General features: G+C 48.0%; 8 protein-coding genes across 8 annotated transcripts; 3 read left to right on the top strand and 5 right to left on the bottom strand.

The window, feature by feature from the left end:
* Window positions 1–371: 371 nt before the first annotated feature.
* I203_103275 (uncharacterized protein) lies at window positions 372–2,802 on the bottom strand (the record flags this gene model as incomplete). The annotated part of the gene is made up of 9 exons (XM_019149253.2): window positions 372–446; window positions 520–652; window positions 701–792; window positions 855–1,248; window positions 1,314–1,496; window positions 1,563–1,725; window positions 1,793–2,433; window positions 2,531–2,611; window positions 2,666–2,802. The coding sequence occupies 9 exons, from the start codon at window positions 2,800–2,802 to the stop codon at window positions 372–374; spliced, it is 1,899 nt and encodes a 632-aa protein (XP_019001278.2).
* Window positions 2,803–3,261: 459 nt separating this feature from the next.
* I203_103274 (uncharacterized protein) lies at window positions 3,262–5,170 on the bottom strand (the record flags this gene model as incomplete). The annotated part of the gene is made up of 5 exons (XM_019149252.2): window positions 3,262–3,511; window positions 3,571–3,720; window positions 3,782–4,718; window positions 4,772–4,932; window positions 4,995–5,170. 5 exons carry the CDS (start codon window positions 5,168–5,170, stop codon window positions 3,262–3,264), a joined length of 1,674 nt encoding a protein of 557 aa, XP_019001277.2.
* A 786-nt stretch (window positions 5,171–5,956) lies between these two features.
* Window positions 5,957–8,288, top strand: I203_103273 (uncharacterized protein; the record flags this gene model as incomplete). Its single annotated transcript, XM_065517276.1, has 16 exons — window positions 5,957–6,038; window positions 6,099–6,119; window positions 6,184–6,290; window positions 6,343–6,417; window positions 6,478–6,564; window positions 6,627–6,726; window positions 6,793–6,851; window positions 6,907–7,055; window positions 7,133–7,207; window positions 7,265–7,298; window positions 7,350–7,421; window positions 7,473–7,632; window positions 7,690–7,772; window positions 7,824–7,991; window positions 8,063–8,147; window positions 8,224–8,288. 16 exons carry the CDS (start codon window positions 5,957–5,959, stop codon window positions 8,286–8,288), a joined length of 1,422 nt encoding a protein of 473 aa, XP_065374094.1.
* A 471-nt stretch (window positions 8,289–8,759) lies between these two features.
* On the top strand, window positions 8,760–11,030 carry I203_103272 (uncharacterized protein; the record flags this gene model as incomplete). The annotated part of the gene is made up of 10 exons (XM_019149250.1): window positions 8,760–8,780; window positions 8,829–9,555; window positions 9,624–9,826; window positions 9,878–10,227; window positions 10,283–10,376; window positions 10,433–10,527; window positions 10,581–10,612; window positions 10,665–10,724; window positions 10,774–10,876; window positions 10,928–11,030. The coding sequence occupies 10 exons, from the start codon at window positions 8,760–8,762 to the stop codon at window positions 11,028–11,030; spliced, it is 1,788 nt and encodes a 595-aa protein (XP_019001275.1).
* Window positions 11,031–11,161: 131 nt separating this feature from the next.
* On the bottom strand, window positions 11,162–13,387 carry I203_103271 (uncharacterized protein; the record flags this gene model as incomplete). Its single annotated transcript, XM_065517275.1, has 11 exons — window positions 11,162–11,311; window positions 11,383–11,411; window positions 11,464–11,575; window positions 11,637–12,041; window positions 12,108–12,232; window positions 12,310–12,448; window positions 12,500–12,689; window positions 12,747–12,941; window positions 12,997–13,027; window positions 13,090–13,176; window positions 13,246–13,387. 11 exons carry the CDS (start codon window positions 13,385–13,387, stop codon window positions 11,162–11,164), a joined length of 1,605 nt encoding a protein of 534 aa, XP_065374093.1.
* Window positions 13,388–13,903: 516 nt separating this feature from the next.
* On the top strand, window positions 13,904–15,461 carry I203_103270 (uncharacterized protein; the record flags this gene model as incomplete). Its single annotated transcript, XM_019149248.1, has 9 exons — window positions 13,904–13,990; window positions 14,044–14,141; window positions 14,196–14,310; window positions 14,378–14,489; window positions 14,549–14,650; window positions 14,708–15,012; window positions 15,062–15,120; window positions 15,200–15,279; window positions 15,340–15,461. 9 exons carry the CDS (start codon window positions 13,904–13,906, stop codon window positions 15,459–15,461), a joined length of 1,080 nt encoding a protein of 359 aa, XP_019001273.1.
* Window positions 15,462–15,707: 246 nt separating this feature from the next.
* Window positions 15,708–19,265, bottom strand: I203_103269 (uncharacterized protein; the record flags this gene model as incomplete). The annotated part of the gene is made up of 19 exons (XM_065517274.1): window positions 15,708–15,830; window positions 15,901–15,966; window positions 16,024–16,191; window positions 16,262–16,717; window positions 16,791–16,862; window positions 16,911–17,054; window positions 17,112–17,241; window positions 17,300–17,368; window positions 17,419–17,520; window positions 17,577–17,596; window positions 17,652–17,691; window positions 17,764–17,825; window positions 17,898–17,993; window positions 18,053–18,314; window positions 18,377–18,567; window positions 18,633–18,924; window positions 18,978–19,053; window positions 19,106–19,141; window positions 19,196–19,265. 19 exons carry the CDS (start codon window positions 19,263–19,265, stop codon window positions 15,708–15,710), a joined length of 2,475 nt encoding a protein of 824 aa, XP_065374092.1.
* A 435-nt stretch (window positions 19,266–19,700) lies between these two features.
* Window positions 19,701–22,469, bottom strand: I203_103268 (uncharacterized protein; the record flags this gene model as incomplete). The annotated part of the gene is made up of 18 exons (XM_065517273.1): window positions 19,701–19,736; window positions 19,796–20,018; window positions 20,076–20,130; window positions 20,184–20,238; window positions 20,296–20,401; window positions 20,451–20,680; window positions 20,737–20,856; window positions 20,906–20,962; window positions 21,013–21,023; window positions 21,078–21,152; window positions 21,202–21,325; window positions 21,373–21,404; window positions 21,453–21,525; window positions 21,578–21,707; window positions 21,773–21,840; window positions 21,889–22,005; window positions 22,056–22,147; window positions 22,199–22,469. 18 exons carry the CDS (start codon window positions 22,467–22,469, stop codon window positions 19,701–19,703), a joined length of 1,875 nt encoding a protein of 624 aa, XP_065374091.1.
* Between the last annotated feature and the right edge of the window lie 595 nt (window positions 22,470–23,064).

Genomic DNA, 23,064 nt, shown 5'->3' with positions numbered 1-23,064 from the left:
GTCCCATACACCCTGTGTCCATAGATATATCATTTTTCCCTTCCCAAATAATCATAATGACGGACGTATAAACGATCCGTACTATGTATGCATTCAAACATCATCATGTACTTTCTGATGCGCGCCAATACGTGCAGCTGTTCTTCGGTAGGTCACAAGTGACGGATGACTTACGCTAAGATGCGAATCGGAGTGACTTGGCGTGTGTAATGTTGAGACATATCGATGCATGTTTGGCGTTAGAACGGCGAGCAAAGAGACAAATCAACGAGCATTAAGTAGGCTCTGATACCACGTACTGATGGTTAGTAAGAAGCAACATACATGCGCTTTATACGAGAAACTGGATTCATCGAGTGCATCTGGGACGACTACTTGGGGGAAAGCCCGTCATCTGCATCTTCCGGTGGTGGCGGGGGCATCTGCACAAAACTAATCGTTGAAAACTGTATACAGGAAGACGATCAGCGTTGGGCAGCTCTACGCCGGGTGGTCTTGCATGATATACAAGAGACGTACCATGCTGTACCAATCGCATATCAGACCGTGATCGACTCCTCCTGTTGGTTTCTGATCGCATAATGCGCAGACTATGTGAAATATCTTGCTTCGGACGGATTCGCCATTGGATGCCAAATCCTCCAATGGGATACTGTCCGCAAGTCAGCTCAGTGACCCGTATTCGCTCGGAAACACCTACTTCATCAAGGAAGAATGAATCTCTCTCGCTATCGCTTCTCGCTCCTTGGCCAGTTGTTCCTTGTGAGACTGCATAGATGCTCGCAAATCGTACTATTTAGCCCGTTCAGTGAGCGTGCGCTATCTCTACGTGGGGTTCGATATGATAAGCTCACCAGAGCGAACTTGCAGATAGCTGCAGTGATCAGGATGTTTGCTCGCTGTACCGCAAGCATGTTCTGCACGATCCCATCGTTGTTACCGGACAACTTGTACGAGCCGTCTGGGAAATCTCGAAGCACCTCTTGCAGGCGATCTTCCAAAGTTTCGGTGCATGCCGTATCGGTGAGCTGGATCTTCGCCATGATACATCGGTGGTGAAACAAGCACTCAGATAAGATCTTGAACAGCTTTGACACCACGATGAAACCACATATAGCTGAAGGACGTGAAGGAGGTTGTAGGAAGGATCCTTGGATCGTGATAAATTCATCGTCGACTGGTTCTGGTAGTGAGCATACTCCTTGAAAATCGTTGATCATCATGGGCAGATCAGATATTGCCCGCGTCCTAAGGCAGTCTGCATTAGTCGTCGATGTTCATGCGATATCGAGGCTGGGTCAACGTTGACTCACTTGTCGGTTGCGTATAGCTGCCAAAAAACCCTTCTTCGCAGCTGAACTTCGATGGGATCCAGACCCAGGGCATCTGTCTTTTCGTCGCTATGCATTCCCATGGAGAACGCTAGCTGGACAGCATGCCCAAGTCGGGCGCTGGCTGTATGACCTAGGCCTATGGAAAGCAGATAAAATGTATCGCTGTTAAATTGATTATCGATCAGCCGGGTTTCTATCAAACACAATTGAAACCAACAATCAACCCACAATATTATAGTGGAGATCTGCGTACAAGTTGTAGGACCGTAGCATGTCCGCTGAAGGGCTCTGCATGTTCTGTGACACTTTCTCTGTAAACTTTTCAATGCTTCGATATCGAATTTCTCGTTGACCAGTCGGCTTGTCGGCAATTGAGAGATCACATAGGCGACTACATAATACCACGAGGGCATCTGAGCATGAGCCCTGGCGCAATCTCATCAGACAATTACACTCACCTATACTCAACAGCAAAGCTCTGAAATCATTATCCACCAGATCCCTACGTGTGGCAAGTTGTTCTGCAAAAGTCGGTCGATGGACGAGTGGCATCAGGGGATACAGGTATCGCAAGAAAAGCGCGATAAAATGGCTCATGTTGGCCCAGCTTGTAATTTCTTCGCCTTGGTGGCCATTTGCAGCTTCGTTCTGACCTGGAGCGCTTTTGTAGGTGCCTATTGGACTTTCAAGAGATAATAAATGGGCCTGATCGGAAACATAGAGACTATTGCTTTCTGGTCCACCATGAGTCACGACTCCCAGGTTAGCCGATGATATCAACGGTATAGCTGTATCGTCCAATATTGAGTCGAGCCAGCTTATAGTCGCGTTCGTACCGCTACTGATTAGCGGTGACAGTGTACTCGAGACAGCAGCCTGAGCAGCGGACGAGTCTTCGGGTATGCGATTGCGAGAGGATTGCTCTCCTCGATGCGTGATATCTTCTATACGTATCGGCTGCCGATATCCTGTGGGACTCGTGGACGACCTCTGCTGAGGTTGAGCAGGATAGCTGCTTATGCCAAGTGAATAGTTGGTTTTAGTCTGAAGCCCACTCGGCTGCTGGGTTTTCTGAGTTGCTTTTGGAGACGATATGAGCCTGCACTGGTTGCGTAAGTAACTTGAGTGTTTTCAAAATGTTGAACAAATACGGTGCAAAGTACCCACGAGTGCTTGCGTCCAGGCTTCTTTCTCACATATTCGTGAGTGCACGTAATCGAAAGCTTGTGACAACCTTCGCACGGCCCAGAAAGGTTCTCATTTTCGACGCATCTGATCTAGAGATGGGAGATGTTTCAGTGCCGGTGCACACGTCGTGTGCCCTTACTTACCTTCCGCGTTCTGCACTGGTCACAAGTCCGTGGCGTCTTGGTTGACTGCATTGTGAGTCTGTCGAGATGATGATTCCTGTCGGATCCACAACTTCTGAGCGAACGGCAACGGCTACAAAGATAGACTGTCTGTTCATTGCTGTATATAGGAATGCAGTCAATACTATGATCCGGGTAATAGGTTAAATCAGCCGACATAACCTAGTAACTTTATTTGTTCACCTGGCTGTGGGGCAGGATCACATGTAACCATTTCAGGTACCTCAAATTACGTGATACTCGGCGGACCGCTCAACAGTAATGGCCCGGATTACTGAGGAACGTAAGTCAACTTACTTGCCACTCAAGTTTGCGAAATGCAGATGGCAGTTGAGCACTGGAATGATTCGGATTCAACAATACACATATACATTCTGTCCAGCGGCGGCATACATTATAAACATTTGCTATGACAGCTGATTGCACTAGAAATACTTCAGAACGACCTACCAAACTGATCGTTCAGATAGAAAAAAAGAAACCTTGTGAGGCAATATACGTATTCAGTGACCAAGGATGAATCTCTATCTTCACCATCGTGAATCTCTTCCGAGAGATTAATAACTTCGCTCATGTGACAATGTCTGGACCTCTTGGTGAACAGGGATGTCCTTCGAGTGCAACGCTTTCTCGTCGAAGTCAGGGCTGATTGCAGTGGTGACTTCAGGACCATTAGTTTGAGCCCTGGTAGCCGCCTTCATCTGCTCGGTCATCTCCTTACCATCGAACAAAGCGGCAATCTCCTCGAGAGGAAGAGGACCGTCTTTGCCCTTGGTCTCAACGACGGTGAGCCAAAGATATACGAATCTGGGAACAAGGTCAGCGCAAAATTCCCAGGAGCATGTCACAGTCCACAGGTTACTTACTCGAATGCGAGCCAGCAGGTATATATGATGTAGAGTTTCCATTGGAGAGCATCGAGGGCGATTGGATTGACGTATTGGTTGAAGACGAGTGAAGCGTTGACGGACATCTGCATGACCATCAATCCTTTTGATCGGATCCTAAACGGAAGACTGAATACAGACGTATTAGTGATCAATACAAAGGCTCATTGACCAAGTCGTATGTACTCACATTTCGACAGTGTACGAAACCAGGAGCGGGGACATAGCCAAGTTGTAAGCAGCGTAGTACAAGAAGATCGCAGCCAGCACACCATGACCCGCAGCTTGATTGGCACCGATCGGATTGCCATCGGCATCCAAGTGAGTCGCTGATTTAGCGTAAACACCATTGCAGATCGTCCAGAATGTGTAGCTTGCAAGCATACCGCCAACGGAGATCAACCAAAGGGGTCTTCTTCCCAATTTATCGACCAGAAGGGCACCCAAGTAGGCAGTTCCCAGATTCCAGACTTGAAGAATACCGTTGATGAGAGTTTGTTGGCCAGCAGATCTAATTCCAATACCGTTCAGAGCAAGATTGAGGTAGTAAGAAACGATACCGTTACCCGACCACTGAGAGAAGAAGGCGATCGCAATGATAACTCTCATTCGCTTAAGATTGCCGGAACCGCGGAACAAGGACAAATAGGTGGAAGATTTGTTGGCCGCCTTCTCAAGTCGTAGCGCCTCTCGAATTTCGTTATACTCGAAAGCTACCAAGGGGTCGTCCGAGTTCCCACCGCAGTGGTGCTTTGTAATCACCTTGATAGCTTGTTCATCTCGACCATGATCCACTAGCCAACGGGGGGACTCGGGAACAAAGAAGATTAACAGCAATTGCACAGCGGACGGAAGACCTTGTAGGAGCGAAGGGATACGCCAACCCCAGGTATTGTTGATTCGGAAAGTACCGTAAGTGGTCCAGGCTGCAACAATGGATCCAAGATACCACGTAGAATTGTACAGAGACGTAATAGGACCCCGATGGGTAGGGAATGCCAGCTCGGTGAGCAAAGTGGGGGCGGCGAGACAGGAGAAAGCCAGACCGAAACCAATCAAGAATCGACAACCGATGAACATCCCCACTGATTGTGCACCAGTTTGAAGAGCAACGCCGACGATTTGGACTAATACATGCGTCAGTTGACAGATCAAGCCATGCTGTGAAGGATGGACTCACTGGCGGCACCAATAAACATGGTCCATCGTCTACCGAAACGATCATTGAGGAACGGAGCGAATGGAAGACCTACAATGCCGCCGATAGATTGGATAGCGTTGAATATTCCGAGTGTTGAACCAGTTGGTGTGCCAAAATACCCTTTCCAGGTATCAAGTGATCTAGTCGAAGTCAGTTCTACTTGGCCGATCCTCTACAGCTATGAAAGGTCTCTTCAACTTACTGAAGACCATTCATCATCGACCCATCGTATCCATTGTTCATCGAGGTAATGATACATAGGAAACAGATGAGATTGAGTTTCCCAAGGTGGCCACGATACCATCGAGTGTCACGGTTTTTCATAATCTCTTGGAGATCTTCATTGCTAGTGTTGGACTCATGCACAGCGTATTCCATGATGAAAAGTTAATTTAGTGATTCTGTATACAAGCTTAGCTGTCTAGGAAAAGGAGATTTGAACGTTTCAGCTGCAAGTCTGATCATTTATAGCTTGCATTCCAAGCTTAACGGGTTCACTTCACCTGCTATTGAAACGACCCGAAAAGAACCCTAAAAGCCGTGTCCACGTCAAGTAATGCGTCAATTGTATCTGTCTCATCATCATCTCACCGACTATCTTCCGAAGGGTTATCGCTGAGGTTCTATCCAGTCTGACAGGGGCGTGGATCGTATCAATGCACCGAGAAGTCACGACATTGTGCCTAAGATCTTCATTAAGAGGTACTAGAATCGCCCTAAGTTTGAATTTAGCATTGACTAATGGTACCTGACCGCGAGAAATCGAGCTTGCCCCGCATGGTGCTCCGGGCCGTATTCGGTTAGTTGATCTATAACCGGTGATCAGCTGATTTCTTTGACAGAGAGGTTATCAACTTAAAACCCGTGCGAAGACTGGGACATCTCGGAAGATTGGATCCATGTGATGAAGTGATATCTCGGCGGATTGCCAACGAGCTCTTCAGAGCACTTGCCGGTCCACTGGTCTGCGCCGAATATTGGTGATAAGTATGAGCAGATGAGCTACGAAAATGCAGACTAACACCACTTCAACTGAAGAACTCGCAGCTCAACTTCTTGTAGGACTTCATCCTTGTTCTTCATACTCACGAGATTTACAAAAATACTCGCTCCTGTTGGAAAGTTCCCATCGATTGAGCTTACTTCTCCTACCCACCTATCAGCATGACTCAAGAACCACAAAGCGAATATCTGGTGGTCAAAGGGGAAGAAATCACTCTTCAGGGGAAGCCGATTCTACTTAAAGGTAGGTTTACCGATTGTCGGGCTGTTTTGGTACGCTGATGTTAAGGATTCACGAGAACAGGCGCTGGCTTAGGAGGATGGAGTGAGTGATCTTGGAGTCACGGAGGGTTATTGTTCTTCTGCTCATTGATGATCATCCTGCGCAGTGAACATGGAAAACTTCATCACTGGGTATCCTGGACATGAATCTCAAGCTAGAGCAGCAATCAAGAAAGCCATTGGGCAGGAGAAATACGAGTTCTTCTTCGACAAGGTAGGGGAAATGACTTTCGTGGTAGTGGGACCGGCTGACTTGGAAAATGCAGTTTCTGGAGCACTTTTTCGGCGAAGACGATGCCAAGTTCTTCGCGTCCCTCGGACTAAATTGCATTCGTTTGCCGGTCAGTCAAAATTGCAAGATGAAGAAGCTAACGCAAACAAGCTGACGATCCAATCTCAAGGTAAATTATCGACACTTTGAAGATGATATGAATCCTCGTGTTTTTAAAAAGGAGGGCTTGAAACATCTGGACAGGGTGATCAATCTGGTACGCATGCTTTCCTTCGAGGTTGTAGCATGACTTGATGCCAATCAATATTTTCCCGATAGTGCGCCAAACATGGAATTTACACTGTCATTGATCTTCATGCCGCACCTGGTGGTCAAAACATCGATTGGCATGCCGACGCAGGTAACCACCAAGCATTATGTGAGACCTTCCGCATAGATTTTCAAGTGTTGGTGTAATGAGAGTAGCTGAGTTTCTGTTTGCTAGTTTGGGAGCACAAGGATTTCCAAGATCGAACAATCTTGATTTGGGAACATCTTGCACGTGTAAGTATGCACTTTCTGAACCCTCGTTTGAGAGCTAATGTTTACTCGCACACAGCACTACAAAGACAATACCTGGGTTGCCGGATACAATCCTTTGAACGAACCGACCGACTCAGAACATACTCGTCTGCTGGACTTCTACGTGAGAGCGGAGAGGGCTATCAGGGCTATCGATCCTTACCACATTCTGTTTCTTGATGGGAAGTGAGTGAAACATCCGTAACAGGAGGCCATGAGAGTTTACTTCAATGGAACACGGTAGCTGACGCGATAGCTTGAAGTACATTCGGTGCAGACTTCAGTCATTTCGGTGATCCCCTCCCCAACTCTGTTTATGCATGTCATGATTATTCAAGGTGAGCATTCGTCTGAATGTCATGAGTGTCTGTCTTATGCTTAAGAGGCTACTATAGATATGGCTTCCCTAACCCTCCTGCAGACTTTGTTGTAAGTCACAGAAGCTCGCAATTACAACACATGTCTAATGCCCCCGTATAGGGCTCTCTTGAACAAGTGGCTTACCACGAGCGGTCCTTCAATCGAAAAGTAGAATACATGAAACGGATCAAGGTGAGGTGTCCATAGTACAAATGTGGAATTTCTACTAATACAGTGCCATAGGGTCCAATCTGGAACGGAGAATTCGGTCCAGTATACCAGAACGCCCACGATGGGCTACCCGATTGGAAAGAAATCAACGAGAGACGGTATAATGTACTGGAATGCCAGCTCGATATTTATGCCAAAAGTCGAGCTAGTTGGTCAATCTGGTTATACAAAGGTGAGAGACTGCCTGAGATTCCTGGCACATGATCTCGCTGACGTCGGAATCTGTCAGATATTGGCTTCCAGGGCATGGTGTATGTCGGGGAAGAGACACCTTATATGACGCGGCTCAAACCATTCCTCGAGAAGAAGAAGGTGAGTCTGACGGCGAACATCAGCTTTAGAAAATCATTGACTTTGGGACAGAAACTCGCGGCTGATGAGTGGGGATGTGATGATATCCCGGTCCGTGACGTCTTCGATCCACTCGAGAAATGGTTCCTTGATGCTGTCCCATCTTTGGCTCATCGATATCCACAAACCTGGAAGCCAGCTACCCACATCGGCCGACTCGTACGGAACATCCTGCTTTCTGTGAGTGTCAACGTCACAATCAGGACCCAGGATGGTTATAAGAAAGATCAAGGAGCTGACCAAACTTATAGGAAGAGTTGTGTCACGAGTTTGGCAAGTACTTCGAAGGGCTGGACTTTGATGAGCTGGAAGCTTTAGCCAAAAGCTTCTCTTTCGGTGCGTAACTGTCACTTTGAAGCAGGGATTGGTACTGCCGCTGACTGCCGAGAATCGGTATATTCCAATGCGGCAGAGAACTGCAAGCAAAGGATCAAGCTGAACGACATCCTTACGGCCGACTCGAAGCGGACCGATTGAAGACAAAGGTGATTGATGACTTGAGAAGATATTATAGCGCGGCATGAGTACGAGTGCATATTGTGTCAGGCGTCTTTATGGATGCATTGATGATACTGTACATGTAGGCATTCAAGTAATGTTGAGCCTTAGATAGCAAAAAGAGAGATATGAAGGGCCAAATCGGCGATTGCCGCCCTTCACCTTTCGATCGATGCAGACGATTATGATCAGACTGGGAAAACATCAAATACAGCTGAATCGCATCGTCATTCTTATGTTATTCTACGTTATTGTAGTTGTACCATCCCAAACGTCAATGAAGATCGAGCCTCTGTACTCGTGTGTCCGGGGCGCAGAGGAAGATGTCGTCGATTACTCACCATTTCGCATTCCATGTTCATGAGTCGCTTCCTCACAATCAAGGCAGAGTCGATATCCTGTTCTGCACACACATTCTTTTATCACGAGAGATAGGCAAGAGTCGCAATCATGGATACGCTGAGGGAATCGGTAAGTCAGCTCTATGGGAGTATTGTAAGCTTACCAAATTTCATATAGTTCGCTGGACAGGTTATACGTGCCATTACCGGTAGTAAGCTACTACCCTATCCCGACGAACGACCGGACTACGTCCTCCCCAATCGGTATCGCTTCTCTGAGAAGACGGCACAATCTGTCGATCGAGCGTCCCATTCCCCTCCTGACCATCCCTTCCATGAACGCAACCTCGCCCCAGGAGGAGATGCTGAACAGTACGGTAGGGCCAGTACTACTTCTCAAGACTCCGATGCTACCATGGTGGTTGACGAGCGATTAGTAACGAGACAAGGTGGACAAGGGTTGTCACCAGAGAAGATCAAGGAGCTGATGGGCAAGAGTCAAATCGTTACATGGTATGGTGTAGATGATCCCGAGAACCCTCTGAATTGGTCGCTGTTCAAGAAATGCTGGCTGGTGGTTATCATCATGTTGATGACATCCTCCGTGTACATGGGAAGTAGTATCTGGAGTCCAGCGGTCATGCAAGGAGCAGAGTATTTCGGCGTAGGACAAGTCACTTCAACCCTCGGTCTTTCGTTATTCGTCGCTGGCTATGGGGTTGGTCCTCTTTTCCTCTCACCCGTCACAGAAATTCCAGCCATTGGGAGAACTATCCCTTACATCGTCACTCTTGCGATCTTCTGCGTTCTGCAAGTCCCCACGGCGTTGGTGACGCATTTTGCTGGTTTCGCCGTGTTACGGTTCTTAGCTGGCTTTTGGGGATCTCCGCCATTGGCTACCGGAGGTGAGTTGCATCCTAAACGACTACATTTCATGTCCCGATACATTGCCAAGCCTGATATCTCCCTACAGGCGCAACAATACAAGATGTTTTCGCTGCCCATACCACTCCTTACGCAATGGGCTTATGGGGCTTATCAGCGGCCTCTGCTCCTGCCCTTGCACCTATCATCGCTGGGTTTGCTGTAGAATATAAAGGATGGAGATGGTCGTTCTGGGAGATGTTGTGGTTGAGTGGATTTACTCTGGTGCTTGCGATCTTCACCCTACCTGAGGTGAGTGGGACTTTCTCTGAATATAAGACCTCTCTAACACCTATGCGTCAGACATCATCTGGTACAATCCTTCTTCGTCGAGCCAAACGTCTTCGTAAGCTTACCGGTAACGACAATCTGAAATCCGTTTCCGAAATATCGTCCGAGAAGATGACGGGTGCAGAAGTTGCGAAGATGACACTCATCCGCCCTTTTAGCATGACATTCACCGAACCTATCGTCCTTGCCATTGATCTGTACATCGGCCTCATCTACGCGATTCTCTATTCGTACTTCGAGAGTTATCCAATTGTTTACTCGGAGATGGGATATGGGTGGAGCTTAGGTGTATCCAATCTGCCATTCGCTGCATTGCTAGTCGGGAGTTTGATCTCGTATGCAGGATATTGCATATGGAACAAGTAAGTAATCGATACGATCAAAGATTTCATACCATATTGAATTGACCCGTTCCAGGTTATACTTTGAGAAGGTATACAATGACAGAAACCACAACGCTCCTCCCGAGGCTCGACTGCCCATGTCAATGGCCGCTGCAATGTGTTTCCCTGTACGTCTAGGTCATGCGGCATTGCTGCGCCAGGTGTACTGATTGTGTATCTTCAGGTCTCCCTGTTCTGGTTCGCATGGTCTGCTAACCGCACTCATTGGATTGTTCCAGTCTTGTCGGCTGTTGCTTTCGGTATGGGGACAACGTGGATGTGAGTGATTCAGCAGTGACAGATAGTGCTGTGTTAGCTGACTATAAAACTAGGTTCATGCCTTTCTTGACCTATCTACCTCATGGTGAGCATGCATGAGCCGTTTCAAGAGCCCCGCTCGCTGACCTCCATTTTAGCGTATCCCGAATATGCTGCTTCGGTACTTGCTTCGAACGACTTTTTCAGGTCAATGATGGGTGGGTACTTTTGTCGAAGATCTGCACGATATGCTGACAGCTACCTCAGGTGCTGGTATGCCACTTGCGGCTCATGGATTGTTTGTCAACCTCGGTATCGACTGGGGAAACAGTCTTCTTGGCTTCTTGACTGTGCTTTTCATCCCCATCCCGTAAGCAGAATTCTATCTCCCCTGATCGCGCTGAGTTGATCTCGGGTGTAGATTCATACTTTATAAAGCCGGACCCTGGCTTCGCAAGAAGAGTCCTCGGGCATTGCACGACAATCCTGAAGAATCCTCCAACAAAGACAATAATCAGGCTTGATCGCCGGCCATATCCGAATGAATGCATATTCATGACACACATAATAACCACTAATACACATTTTGATAAACCCTGCAAAAGCCTCAACAGCTCTTCAGTTGCTGACTAGATACCACTCCTTCAAATCTCCTTCATTGGCCCCACCAGAATAACGTATACTCGATATGTCCCTCTTTCCCATAGTCCTTCTCCAAGCGATAGGTTTCTTGTCTCTCGATAAACACATCGGCTACTTTCTCGTTCGAAGCATTTGGTATAGGAGACTCAGTTTGCGCAGGGGTCTGGCCGAGTACAACTCGGGTAATCTGCTCCTTCATTTCTTGGTCGTGGGCAGCAGCATGCGAATGGAAACCCTGATCCATCTGCTCGAGTGTCCTTCCCCTATGTCATATCCATCAGTGACTGACTATGAAACCCCCTCGCTCGTACTCACTTTGTCTCAGGGGCATGAACCAAGCCCATACGCCGGAAAGGAAAGAGAAAACGGCAAAGAAGATAAATGTGCCGTAACCAATATTTTTGATCATAGGCGGTGTGATCAGACCCTATAGATCATAACTTTAGCTCACCGATCCCTCTCATGAGATTCCACATGGAGACACTCACAATGACAAAGTTACAAAGCCAGTTGGAACTAGTCGAGAGAGCAACACCCTTGGCTCGATAGCTAGAGGCATGAACTTCCGCAGGCATAGTCCAAGGAACTGGACCCCAAGAAAGGCCGAAGGCGAGCATATAAACCAAAATGAAGGAAACCCCAAACCAAGCTTGACCAGAATGACTAGCCCAATCCTTGGAGTAGAGTCCGATCATGATTGCAACGACAGTATGAGCGACACACATTCCGATGGAACCGAGGAGCAAGAAAGGTCGTCGACCGATCCGATCAAAGTAGAAAAAAACGGCTATTACGGCAACCAACTGAAGCACATTCATCACACCACTCATGTGAAGCTGCAAAGCTGAGTCGAGCCCGAGGGTCTCGAACAACGTAGGACTGTAGTAGATGAGCTGAGAAGCGAGATTGAGTTCAGTTTAGGCAGTTTAAGCTGTGGGAAAATGATGACCATGACTCACAGCGTTGATACCAACGAATTGTTGAAAGAACATGAGCATGATACCGATCATGGTTCTTCGAATTACCGCAGGCTTGAACATGTCCACCCAGCTCGCAGCTTCGAGCTTGAGCTCTGTCTTCATACCTGAACCGATCAGCGTGGGGTGTCTTTCAATCAAGGCCTCGTGGTTATGAATCGCCTCAACCCTGATAGTGAGCCACTCGGCTTGGATCCTTGGGTCGGTGGCCGGAAGGTTACGAAGTCGGACAAGTGTATCGAGGCATTCTTGGTCTCTTCCCTTACTTGCCAGCCATCGAGGGGAGAATGGTAAAATGAATAGAGCAGCTCCCAGGAAAAAACCTGAAGCATGTGGTTCAGCCGTGACATCAAGCGCACATGAAGGGCACTCACCTGGTACCATCTGCTGAGGAACGGTAGACGGTAACACCAGGCGGAATCGATGAGTCTGGTACCGTAGGCAATGTAGAACATGAGGACGATACCGATAACGATCATGAACTGCTCCATGACCAAGAATGCACCTCGGACCTTGGGTGAAGCAACTTCTGACACATAGATGGGAGCAGTGCACGAGAGCATACTATGTGGTTGGGCTTGAGTCAGTAAAACATGTGGTTCATCACCGAAATGCGCTCACCCAATGCCTATACCACCAAGAGTTCGACCGACGATGAGCTGGGCAACGCTGAAAGAAGCAGTTTGAATCGTCGACCCGACCGCAAACCAGGCAAGGCCCACACCGATGGATACTTTTCGCGAGTATTTATCGGCGACAAATCCAACTAGTATGGCTCCCAAAAATGCACCCAGCTCAAGCATCGCAGTCATCAACCTGCCAGATATCATTGCCAGTGTCTGTCGAACAAGGACACATCTTCATAGCGTACCCTTTATTGAAGCTTGCCGCAGATGAACTCGCTTCATCGATAGCAGGGAAATCGCCCAAGAACTTAGGCATGACCAGGATGATCGAAGCAGACCTTGATCAAAACCAAAGAGAAGTCCACCCGTGCATGCGGTCAGCACACAAGTGGTGACCAGCTTAGTCGCAAAGATATCTTTTAGAGCTATTTGAGAGACGGGACACTGATTAATCATATACTGTCACTAAAAGAAGGGATGCATCGTGAACTCACACGCTCCTCCGTAAGCCTTTGCTAGAGCAGTGCTGTCGTATAACAGATCTTCGACTCCGGGATGAAGTTCTATCCCGAAATCTGACGCTGAGCGGATAGCCGTCCGTGTACCAGCGCTTCGTTGAGGTTTTTCGGCACTCATGTCGCTCAAAAGGTATGTCTGTTCCAGTCTGAGGTGCTAGAGGTGTATTCAAGTGATGTTAAGGAATGTACGGATTGCCCATGGGGGTCCGCTTGATGGTCCACCGAAGGGCTGACTATTTGAGGCTCTTGCGATTGGCGGTAAACTCTCGCATGACCGGCTGCAACTGCCGATTTGAACCCTGACTCCATCCGCAAATGGAAGCTAAATCATCCTCCGATGACGTACTGGACAGACCGCAGCCGCACATCGGCGAGCCCCGCGGAACTGCCGTGCCCCGTTAGCGGCTCCAGTTGAATTGGCTCTTGAGAGGCAAGGCAGAGTCAGTAGTGAAGGTAATCATATGGTTCCGTTTACGGAGAAGAATCGGATGCTACAAGGATCAGTGACCGTTAGACGGCTTCACAGGATCCGCTTATATGTAACGGCCGTACAATCGTAGATCAGTCGGGGGAAACTATCGAACAATCATTTGCCTGGTTTGATGCCCCGCTGCACAACAAGACGATCTTAAACATGCCTATCGCTACTTCCAACATCCCTGCTTTTTTGAACGTCGGCGTGATCGGACTTGGTCGTATGGGTCAGCGACATGCTAACAACGTGAGTGCAGATGCGGACCAGAGACGGGTGAGGCAACGCTGACAATGGTACAGGTCGCGTTTGCTACGCCACGTGCTAGGCTTGTTGCAGCTTGCGATTTGCAAAAGGACAACGTGACTTGGGCTAAGAAAGCTCTGCCTTCCAGCACCAAGTAAGTCATGTGATCTATAACTCGAACACGCAATGCTTATTTCTCGGTCTACAGAGTATACGGAGACGAAGATGCATTTTTCAACCATGAAAGACTGGACGCCGTATTAATTGCCACAGAGACGAGTACCCATGCCCCCCTGGCTTTGAAGGCTTTGCAATATGGTAAGGTGAGTGTATTGCACGCTGGTTGTGATTCTGTCGATATACTGAATCGTCTTTTCTCTCTACCTCCAGCATGTGTTAGTAGAAAAGCCTATCTCAGTAGATCAACACACAGCGGAGCAATTCGAATTGCAAGCTCGGGAGTTTCCATATCTAAAAGTCATGGTCGGGTTCTCTCGTCGATGTGAGCGGTTGTTGTCGAGGTCCAACGTCTGAGTCGTGCTGATATCGGATCTGGTTTAGTTGATCAATCATATCAAGAAGCCAAACAATTGATCGATTCTGGGGTTGTCGGCAAACCTTTCCTAGTAAAACCGTCTACTAATGATCAATATGATCCATCGGGTAAGTGACGCATCCTCAACAATGCGCATCACACGCTGACTCATCATAATTATTCAGGGTTCTTCATCGCGTATTCTGCCAAATCGGGAGGCATCTTCATGGATTGTGGTATCCATGACATCGACATGGCTCGACATCTTCTCGAGATTACACCAGCAGACCGAGTTAAGCGAGTGTTCGCAAGTGGCACGAACGTCCGACACCCCGAACTCGCTGACAGTGGGGATGCCGATAACGCTCTGGGCTTCGTTGAATACGAAAGCGGAAAGAGCTTTACTTTCCATCTCAGTAGAACCGCCATTCACGGACATGATTGCGCTTGCGAGGTTCATGGTGAAGAAGCCAAGCTGATCGTCAATCAAGTACGTTGACCCTGTCAGTATGTGGTTACAGCTCACTCAATCCTTATAGAACCCCAGGCTCAACCGTCTCGAACTGGCTGACCAGTACGGAGTAAGATCCTTATCAACGTAAGTGGTGATGTCCCGCTCGACGGGACTCATGGACTGGCATTGGCTTGCGCTCAGATTAATGGACCCTCTCTGCCAGCCCGACTTACTATGAGCGATTCAGAGAGGCTTTTGTAACAGAGGTGAACGAATTCGTTGCCTGTGTGCTTGATGACAAGCGTGAGTTAAGTTGTGTTGTATGACAGAGAAGCCCTGATAAAATGCTTGCTTCGCCTACAGCTGTTCCATCAACCATTCATGATGCGATAGAAGCCGGAAGCATCGCGCAGGCTTTGACCTACTCGTTCCGTCAAGGCAAGCCAATCCTGTTTGACCAAGACAACAAAGCGATTTTGGCTTAGATCATGGATGGAATCATAGATAATTACCATTTGTCCGATTATAACAATAGGCTGTTTACCATACATCATGCTCCATGCATAAGACCAAAAGATCAAAGATGCCCCTCCAGCCCCTCTAGTTCATCCATGTAGAATACGAGGCCGCTACATGCCTGACTTGCGATGCATACGCTAGTGCAATGATTCGTAGCCTTGATTGCAAGGGTCTGAGTCAAATACTTTATGACTACGAATGTCAGTACCACTCTACGTCGGTTGATCGTTCAACAAGGGTTCCGGTATGGCCCCGTGACTGGTACCGGCTCCTGGGCCGAGCCAGAAGTCTATATCATTGAGTGTCCAGGGGGAGAGCGCCAAGCTGATCAGCATCTGGCCTCATGGAGCTCTGTGACGGAGCCGCACATCAGCATACAGGCTTGGCAGCTGCGAGGCCACTCACGAGGAAGGCGAGCAATGTGTGGTCAAGATTGAAATTGAACGGCATTGCTTGGTCTGGATTGTCCGGCTACGGAGATATGAAATCAGAGAGACGAACGCCTTTCAGACAGTCCAGTTGACTCACTTCACGATCTTCAGACCATAGCACTGACGTACAACTAATTGCAGAACTAGCAGGACAATTCCGATCTAACCCTCTACTAGGTCTAGCACTAACAGTGTGTCTATCACTATTTCCAGGTATGATGTCGAAGGAAAAGGCAGGCAACTCAGATTCGTTGACCACGTTACTCTGCAAAGCGCAGAGTCGATTAGCCGGTCATCATTCCGAACAACGATTCTGTACTTTCCCCCCAACTCACAGGAAAAGATGGTTGCCAGCTATTATCGAGCTCGAGTAGAGATCTTCCTTCAGGCACAGGCGATCTCATACCAGTAGGAACCCCGACGAGGTTCTCTCTGGACCTGGTCGGCGCCATACTTCGGCGCTCAATCAACCGCGTGTGAAGTCCCATCAAATGCGAGGATTCATCCGCTTCTTCACCGTGACTGCCGTCAATAGACCCGGGGACGATATTTGTCAGGTCGCTAGGTCCACCCGATGCAAAAGATCGGTCTCCGGACATCTTGTCAAAAGCTGATTTTCTTAGACGTAAGAGTAATGCGAGACTGGCCCTGCTTGATTTGTTTTGATGGCCCAACGCGGAGAACAGTCGACAAGCTGATTGCAGCTCATGCCATCCCTGGAGAGCGAAGGGTGATAGCGGAGCGATCATTGGTATCGATGCCATGCAGACAGCGGCAGAACAAGCGTGATACTGCCGGAGGCGAAACATCCGCGGTCAGAACATCCAGCCATGATGTATGCCTTGCATAGAGGGGCAGACTTACCCAGAAGAACCACTGTGCTAATGCTATCCGCGGATGCAGAGTGTAAAGACTTCGGGCGATTGCAATGATTGTCTGCTCATGGCAGTCAGCCAGGTTCTTCCCCTGTTTTCAAAGACTTACTTGACATCGCGCGAAGACCGATTCAAAGGCAATGCGATAACGACCCTTAGACGGTTCGTCTGGGTTCTCTCGCAAACATCGAGCGAAATGAGTTCGCCTCAAAAAGAGGATACTTTCGTTGATGTTCAGACATAGTAGGTTATGCTAAGACGACACCTTAATCATCAGCTGACAAACAAAGGAGACAATTCAGATGCACACCTTCAAATTGATGAGCAAAGCCCCCTTCTCATCGGCAGGTGTTGAAGCCCACGGTAGATCGGCAGAAGGTGAGGCCGTTGTAACCGGTGTCCATTTGACGTTTTCGGGTAGTGTTGCTTCCAGAGCTTCACTGAATATATAACAGTATGAGTATCCTACAGAACAATAACACACGCACGAGAACTCACAATTGCTGGTGAAAGTGTAGGATCACGGAATAGACAGGGGGTTTGACTACCATGACCTGATCAAGGACACTACGAATGATCAGTTCGCATTCACTGTCAAACCGTGCACAACGACGTACTCGCTCGATATTCTCACAAGTTGGTAACGGATGGTGGAAAAAGGAAGAAGAGCATCATCTTTGGGGCACTCCACATCAAATTGGCGCGATGACAAGCCACCACTGCTCAGTATTAGTAAGCTTCATGACTAAAGATGACCCAATCAGAGATTACATACGGTCTGCCGAAACAATGTGCCTTGGAGAGGATGTCAGCAGCTTATACACGGATGATCAGTATAGTGCCAACTCACCTGAAAGGTCTCTTCGGTATGAATGTCCCAGAATAGTCGGCTGCAAAATATAGTCCACAGCATGAGGATATCTCCTTACGTCCACACACTTGTCTGTCTTGATCATACTTACCGCCGTTCCTCGATGATATCCTCTGGCAGGCCCCATTTCATTCCATCTCGATGCAATCCCATCTACTCCAAGCGTACGGGCTGTCAGATGATTGACCAGACGAGCCATGGCAATGTATGTTACAAGACCCTCACCGCTTGTGTAATCCTCATGGCTAATCCACCCAATGGCCAAGCTCTGTCTCCACCTCGCAACCGGTCACTGTAAACGTGGAAATTGGCCATGATGTGCTGTGAGTTGATAGTAAATTTGTAAGCGTAGTCAATACGTCGTCATGAGAGAAGCTCACCAAGGCTTGTACGCTCGCGATTGTATGATCTTTCATGAAGTTGGATATCGACAATGCGACTTCAGCAGCGTCCAGAAAGGTCTCTGACTCTTCAAAATTATCCGTATCCGAGTCGGGATTGACTAGACTGCCAATGGCCAATATGATGAAGATGAGTGCCAACTTGTGAGGATGAGTCTCCTGGCTCCAACCATCTGCAGGGTTCATGCTATATATATGATTGAAGTACGATTCCAGGGATTCTCGAGGTACAACATTGTAGCTGTGAGTGATAATTAGCTTGACTCTGGCTCGATCTATATATGTGTGTATTCAGTGACCTACTTGAAAGCATAAAGATACCAGTAAGCATCCAACGACACTTCTGCTCTTTCGCGAGATGGTAGCAAAGAATGCAGAAAAGGATAAACAGAAGACGAAGCTGTGCGAAGTGGAAAATTGGCGAGTTGCTGCAGATTACTCCGGTACGGAAGGTGGACGAGGTCGGTTCCGGTCATGTGAGCTGCTTCAGGGCCCTACGACATACAGGTTTGCATCAGGATTCGAGAAAGATGGGAGTGACGGTAGCATCGAGGCTCACCTGATTCAACCATTCACTAGCTGCAGTGCTTCCCACATATCTGGCGCGACCCGACCTATCCACGACCAAGGTTCCCATAGCCGGAGTCCATGGTTCATCAGAGCGACCTTGTTTGGAAGAAGATGCATTCGGTTGATCGTCAGGGTGATCCGTATAGGTGCTGACAGATGATGGACTGATGAGTGAGGAGTTGGATGGAAATGGTTGACGTTGATTTTCAGCCTGATTGGATCCTATCTTAGTCTCAAGATATTCTATGCGCTGTTGTAGCCGATCGACTTCTGCACGTAGTCTGTCAAGGCGGCTCAGCTGACGAGATGAGCCAGAAAGCAGATGCGCACTCACTGCACTGTCTTCGTATTGACGATGCCATCGGGACAGAGGTCTTCTAATCCTCTCGACACACAGCTAGAGCATGGTACTGACCGATGGAAGGGCCCACGTTAGCTCTTCTGTCATCATGTCCAGCTCACTCTTTCTGTCGCATCTCAATTTTCGTCGACGACATTCTGGGAGCTCAGGATTAGCGTGCGGATAGAGCGGAGGTTCACAATGCAACTTACCTTTGCAACTTCGTGAAGTTACATTCGTATTCGCCTGCTCTGAAGATCGAATGGTGAGGACGGGAGCCATTCTGAGCCGACAACATGGATCATAACACTAGATGCAGATGATCTGTAAATCACTTGCAGAAGATAAACAACAGCGATGCTGTCATGGAAGACAAGGGATTGGACGCCTCGGTTACAGTATATGAGCACTACCTTTTGCATCTTTGGTCTGCTCGGTTGTGTTGTAGTTCTGTTTCCGAGACTTCCGCGAACGGAACCCTTAATCAGATCATCGGTAGCACTTGTGATGTCAAAAGTCCATAAATACAACAGACTAAGGATATATATATACAAAAGACTAAATACATCATGGCCTGCCAAAGCACAGGCTTGTACGGTCGCACTGCTGGCACCAGCTTCACATACATAGGGGAGCAGAAAGGGCCAATCTATCAATGATCTGCTTCCGTCCTGCCATTGTTCATGATCCTCCCGTACACACTGCATTCCGTGCACTTCATCCAACAACGACGACGTATAGCTGCGACTTGTCCTGTATTGTGATACCAGATCTCAGCTCGGACGATCTACTCTACTGGAAATCAGACTTACTCTCCTATCCTTGACAGGCGTCAGATGCAACAAACTCCTGGCATATCGTTTTCCACCTTCCGTCACAGCATCTGCGATGTGATCCGGTGCATCCCGCCCAGATTGAAATAGTAACAAACCGGCAAAGACAGAATGGGTGCTTTCGCTGGAAACGATATCGTCTATGGATTTGATGATTGAGTTTGTTTCGCTCGGTGTCTCCCCAGTCAGCAGGTCGACGATACTGTTGATTGTCCTTGTCAGCAACCTAAAATCACGCCTTTGTCAAAAATTTACTCACTCCATACGTAACAGGCTGGAAGCCAGTCGGTCTTTGTGTTTCCGTATCGGGTATCCTGAGTATCATTTTCAGCCAGTTGCAATTTCACGGGTCCCTTCCAATACTCACGAAGATATGCCAACAAGGGCGGGGTCACGTATTGTATTCGACCACACTTCGCATCCTGAAAGTATATCAGCCTCGAAGAAGGCATAATGCAAATGATGCCATGCAAACTCACGAAGATGATTAATTTCGCATGAGCAGCAGAGAGATCCGATATTCGGTCTCTGAGCCTGGCCGGGATCTGCGGTGTAGCTGCGTTTCCGTTGGTAGTAATGATATTTCTGTATGTGGAAGTCAGAGTTGGCACATCATACGACTGTTGTCACCCACGAAGTCATCGAGATAGGAACATCAGTTCTCTTCTTGAGCTTAGAGATCCAGCTCGACCTCCTGTCTTGCGATATCTGAGGGCTGCCGATTTTGGGAGAGGAGGTCTGGTACCGCTGAGTCACTGCCGTGGGGCCTGGATATGGTAGAGACGGAGTGGTAGATGCGCTGACGGACGACGGCGGTCGTTGTAATTGTCGTCCGATCGATGGTGTGGAAAGGTGTTTTTCCGCCTGAGGTGGAAAATCTTATAAGCTAAATCTCTCAAGATGGCACATGTGTTACTCACATGCACGAGGAGCTCATCACTAAAACCGAATGCATTCGCACTTCGATCCTCAACACCCTTTCCGTCTACCAGGTCTTCCAAATTCTTGAAGGCTTTCGAGCTCGAGATAGCAGAAGTCACCTGTTTATATGGTCAGAAACGATTATGGCTATCATGTTCCTGCACTTACATCGATCTGTGCACCCAGCAGCAGCTCTACAGCCCCATTTACACCTCTCAAAGGAATCTTTTGTGAAACTTAGCGATAATCTTCAATATTGATCCAGTCACACATACCATATTCAGCACTGCATAGAGTCAGCGGATCGATCGACATCATAAATAGTGACCTGATCACTCACAATTCCAGAACGGTTTACCAGTCCGGGTGTAATTAAGCAGCAAACAACAATGTTCTCTTCCCTCCTCGATGGCATCTATATCCAGCTCAGCTTTATGTATCGGACTCGTACGAACGTTACACACCTCGTAGCGCTCTAATCGAAGACTTATCAGTCTTCGGACCTTGTAGAAATCTGCAGTTTCTCCCGATCAAAAGATCTCTGGAATATTCAGATAACCGGCAGAATCCATCAGAAATGTAGACGAGCTATTGGCGGGGTCAGTCGAGGCGATGACAGGGGATTAATCACTTACGGGCTGATCCGGTAGACGCGGATTCGCGATACCTGGAGAATAGTCAGGGAAGGCCTCCGCGAGAATCACGGTGAACTCACAGAATACCTCTCCCAGATTGCCTCTCTTGTCGTGGTCTGGAATAAATTGCAACCGCGCTCTAGCTTGCTCAGTCTGAGACTGTACATTAGCTACGCCCACTATCCGAACTGAATGGTGAACATACCAGTTTGCCAGCAACGAATCTTCTGAACTCCGCAGCGTACAAACTTTCTGTTGCGGCTTGCTGTGCTGAACGCAGGCTGAGCGAAGCGGATTTCAAACCTGAAGTGTAATCCATTGTTCGCACGGGAGATCTGGGAACGTGAACCTGATAAGATGAATATGTGCAGATATTCTCAACAGCTAGAGATGTACTGACGAGTCAACTGGTCCATGCCCGTGGGCCGTCTTCTCAGAGTATACCTCCTGCATCCCAGAACCGATCGCCTGAGGAGATTGTCAGTCAGGAGCAATAAATCGACCTGAATCGCTCACCTGTACTTCTTTGAATAAGGTCATGTATGCCCTTAAATCTTTGTAGTACCTCATTAACTCCTTAGACCCAGGTAGACCTTCATGGTTGATCCATTCTTCGAAGCGAGTGAGGCCCATCTATGCCGAAAATGAGCAAATTTGGCCGATAGAAAAGAATATTAACCCACTTGTGTTCCCAATAACTCCTCGAATCTTGCTTTGCTCGCCATATCTACTAAAGCACTTTCCTCACTCTGCAAGACTCCCTTGGATATGGGCTCTATCTTGACTGTCAGCGTTCGTCGCATATAATGAATGATTAGTCACCTACCACTTGTTCTGGCTTCACCCTTCCTGACATTTGCTAGCAATCGCTCGGACAGATCAGGGAAATGAGGAACTTCTATCTGTTCGTTGTCCAGTACACCACTGGAAGCTCTAGAAGCAATGGGTCGAGAGGTAGGGTCATAAGCTAATGCTTCCTCCAGAGATGCCATCTCTCCATCATCGAGTTCTTCTACGTCAAGCGCCGAATTGTACCTTTCAAGGGCATCCAGCAGATCCCATACCTCGTCTGTACCTTGGTCGGGTGAAATAGACATTCTGTATGTTGCGAGTAGCTGGCAAATGTGGTGAACGGTTATGTTGGGTACAATAGTGATCTGAGAGTAGGTTTTACAGATGTAAGTGGATGTTGGAATGTTTTCTACAGGACACGCACATTATTGCAATCAAGGGAAATAGACTAGTTAACTAAGTGACTCACCATGTATGTGTGCATCAGTGTGTCGATTGACGCAACCCGGCCCGTTGATCGTTGATTCCCGTGGTTTCAGGACAAACAAGCTTCTACGTATGTGGCTTATCGAAATGGGATTTTACCCTTATTTCGAGTCAAGCGTGAACGTTGAGTTTGCCGGATTCAGCGATAATACTTTCTGAGCGAAAAAGGGTCTGCATCAACGATAACTGGAGCTTCGTGAGCTGAATTCCACATACGAACTCATGTAATGGAGTGTCCCGTTAAGCGACAGCAAGTACAGAGTATCGCTTCATGAGCCACAAGGAACGCCAATAGTCAGCTAGGATGATCGATTGTATCAGAGCACGAGATGGTTTATGATGGGACAATCTGCATGCAAAGACTTGTTCCATTGAGTAATTCTCCCAGGTAGTTGTTGGCTAGACTGTACTGAT

Source organism: Kwoniella mangroviensis (assembly GCF_000507465.2).
Source record: "Kwoniella mangroviensis CBS 8507 chromosome 1 map unlocalized Ctg01, whole genome shotgun sequence".
NCBI lineage: Eukaryota > Fungi > Basidiomycota > Tremellomycetes > Tremellales > Cryptococcaceae > Kwoniella > Kwoniella mangrovensis.
This window is presented reverse-complemented; position numbering and strand designations above follow the sequence as displayed.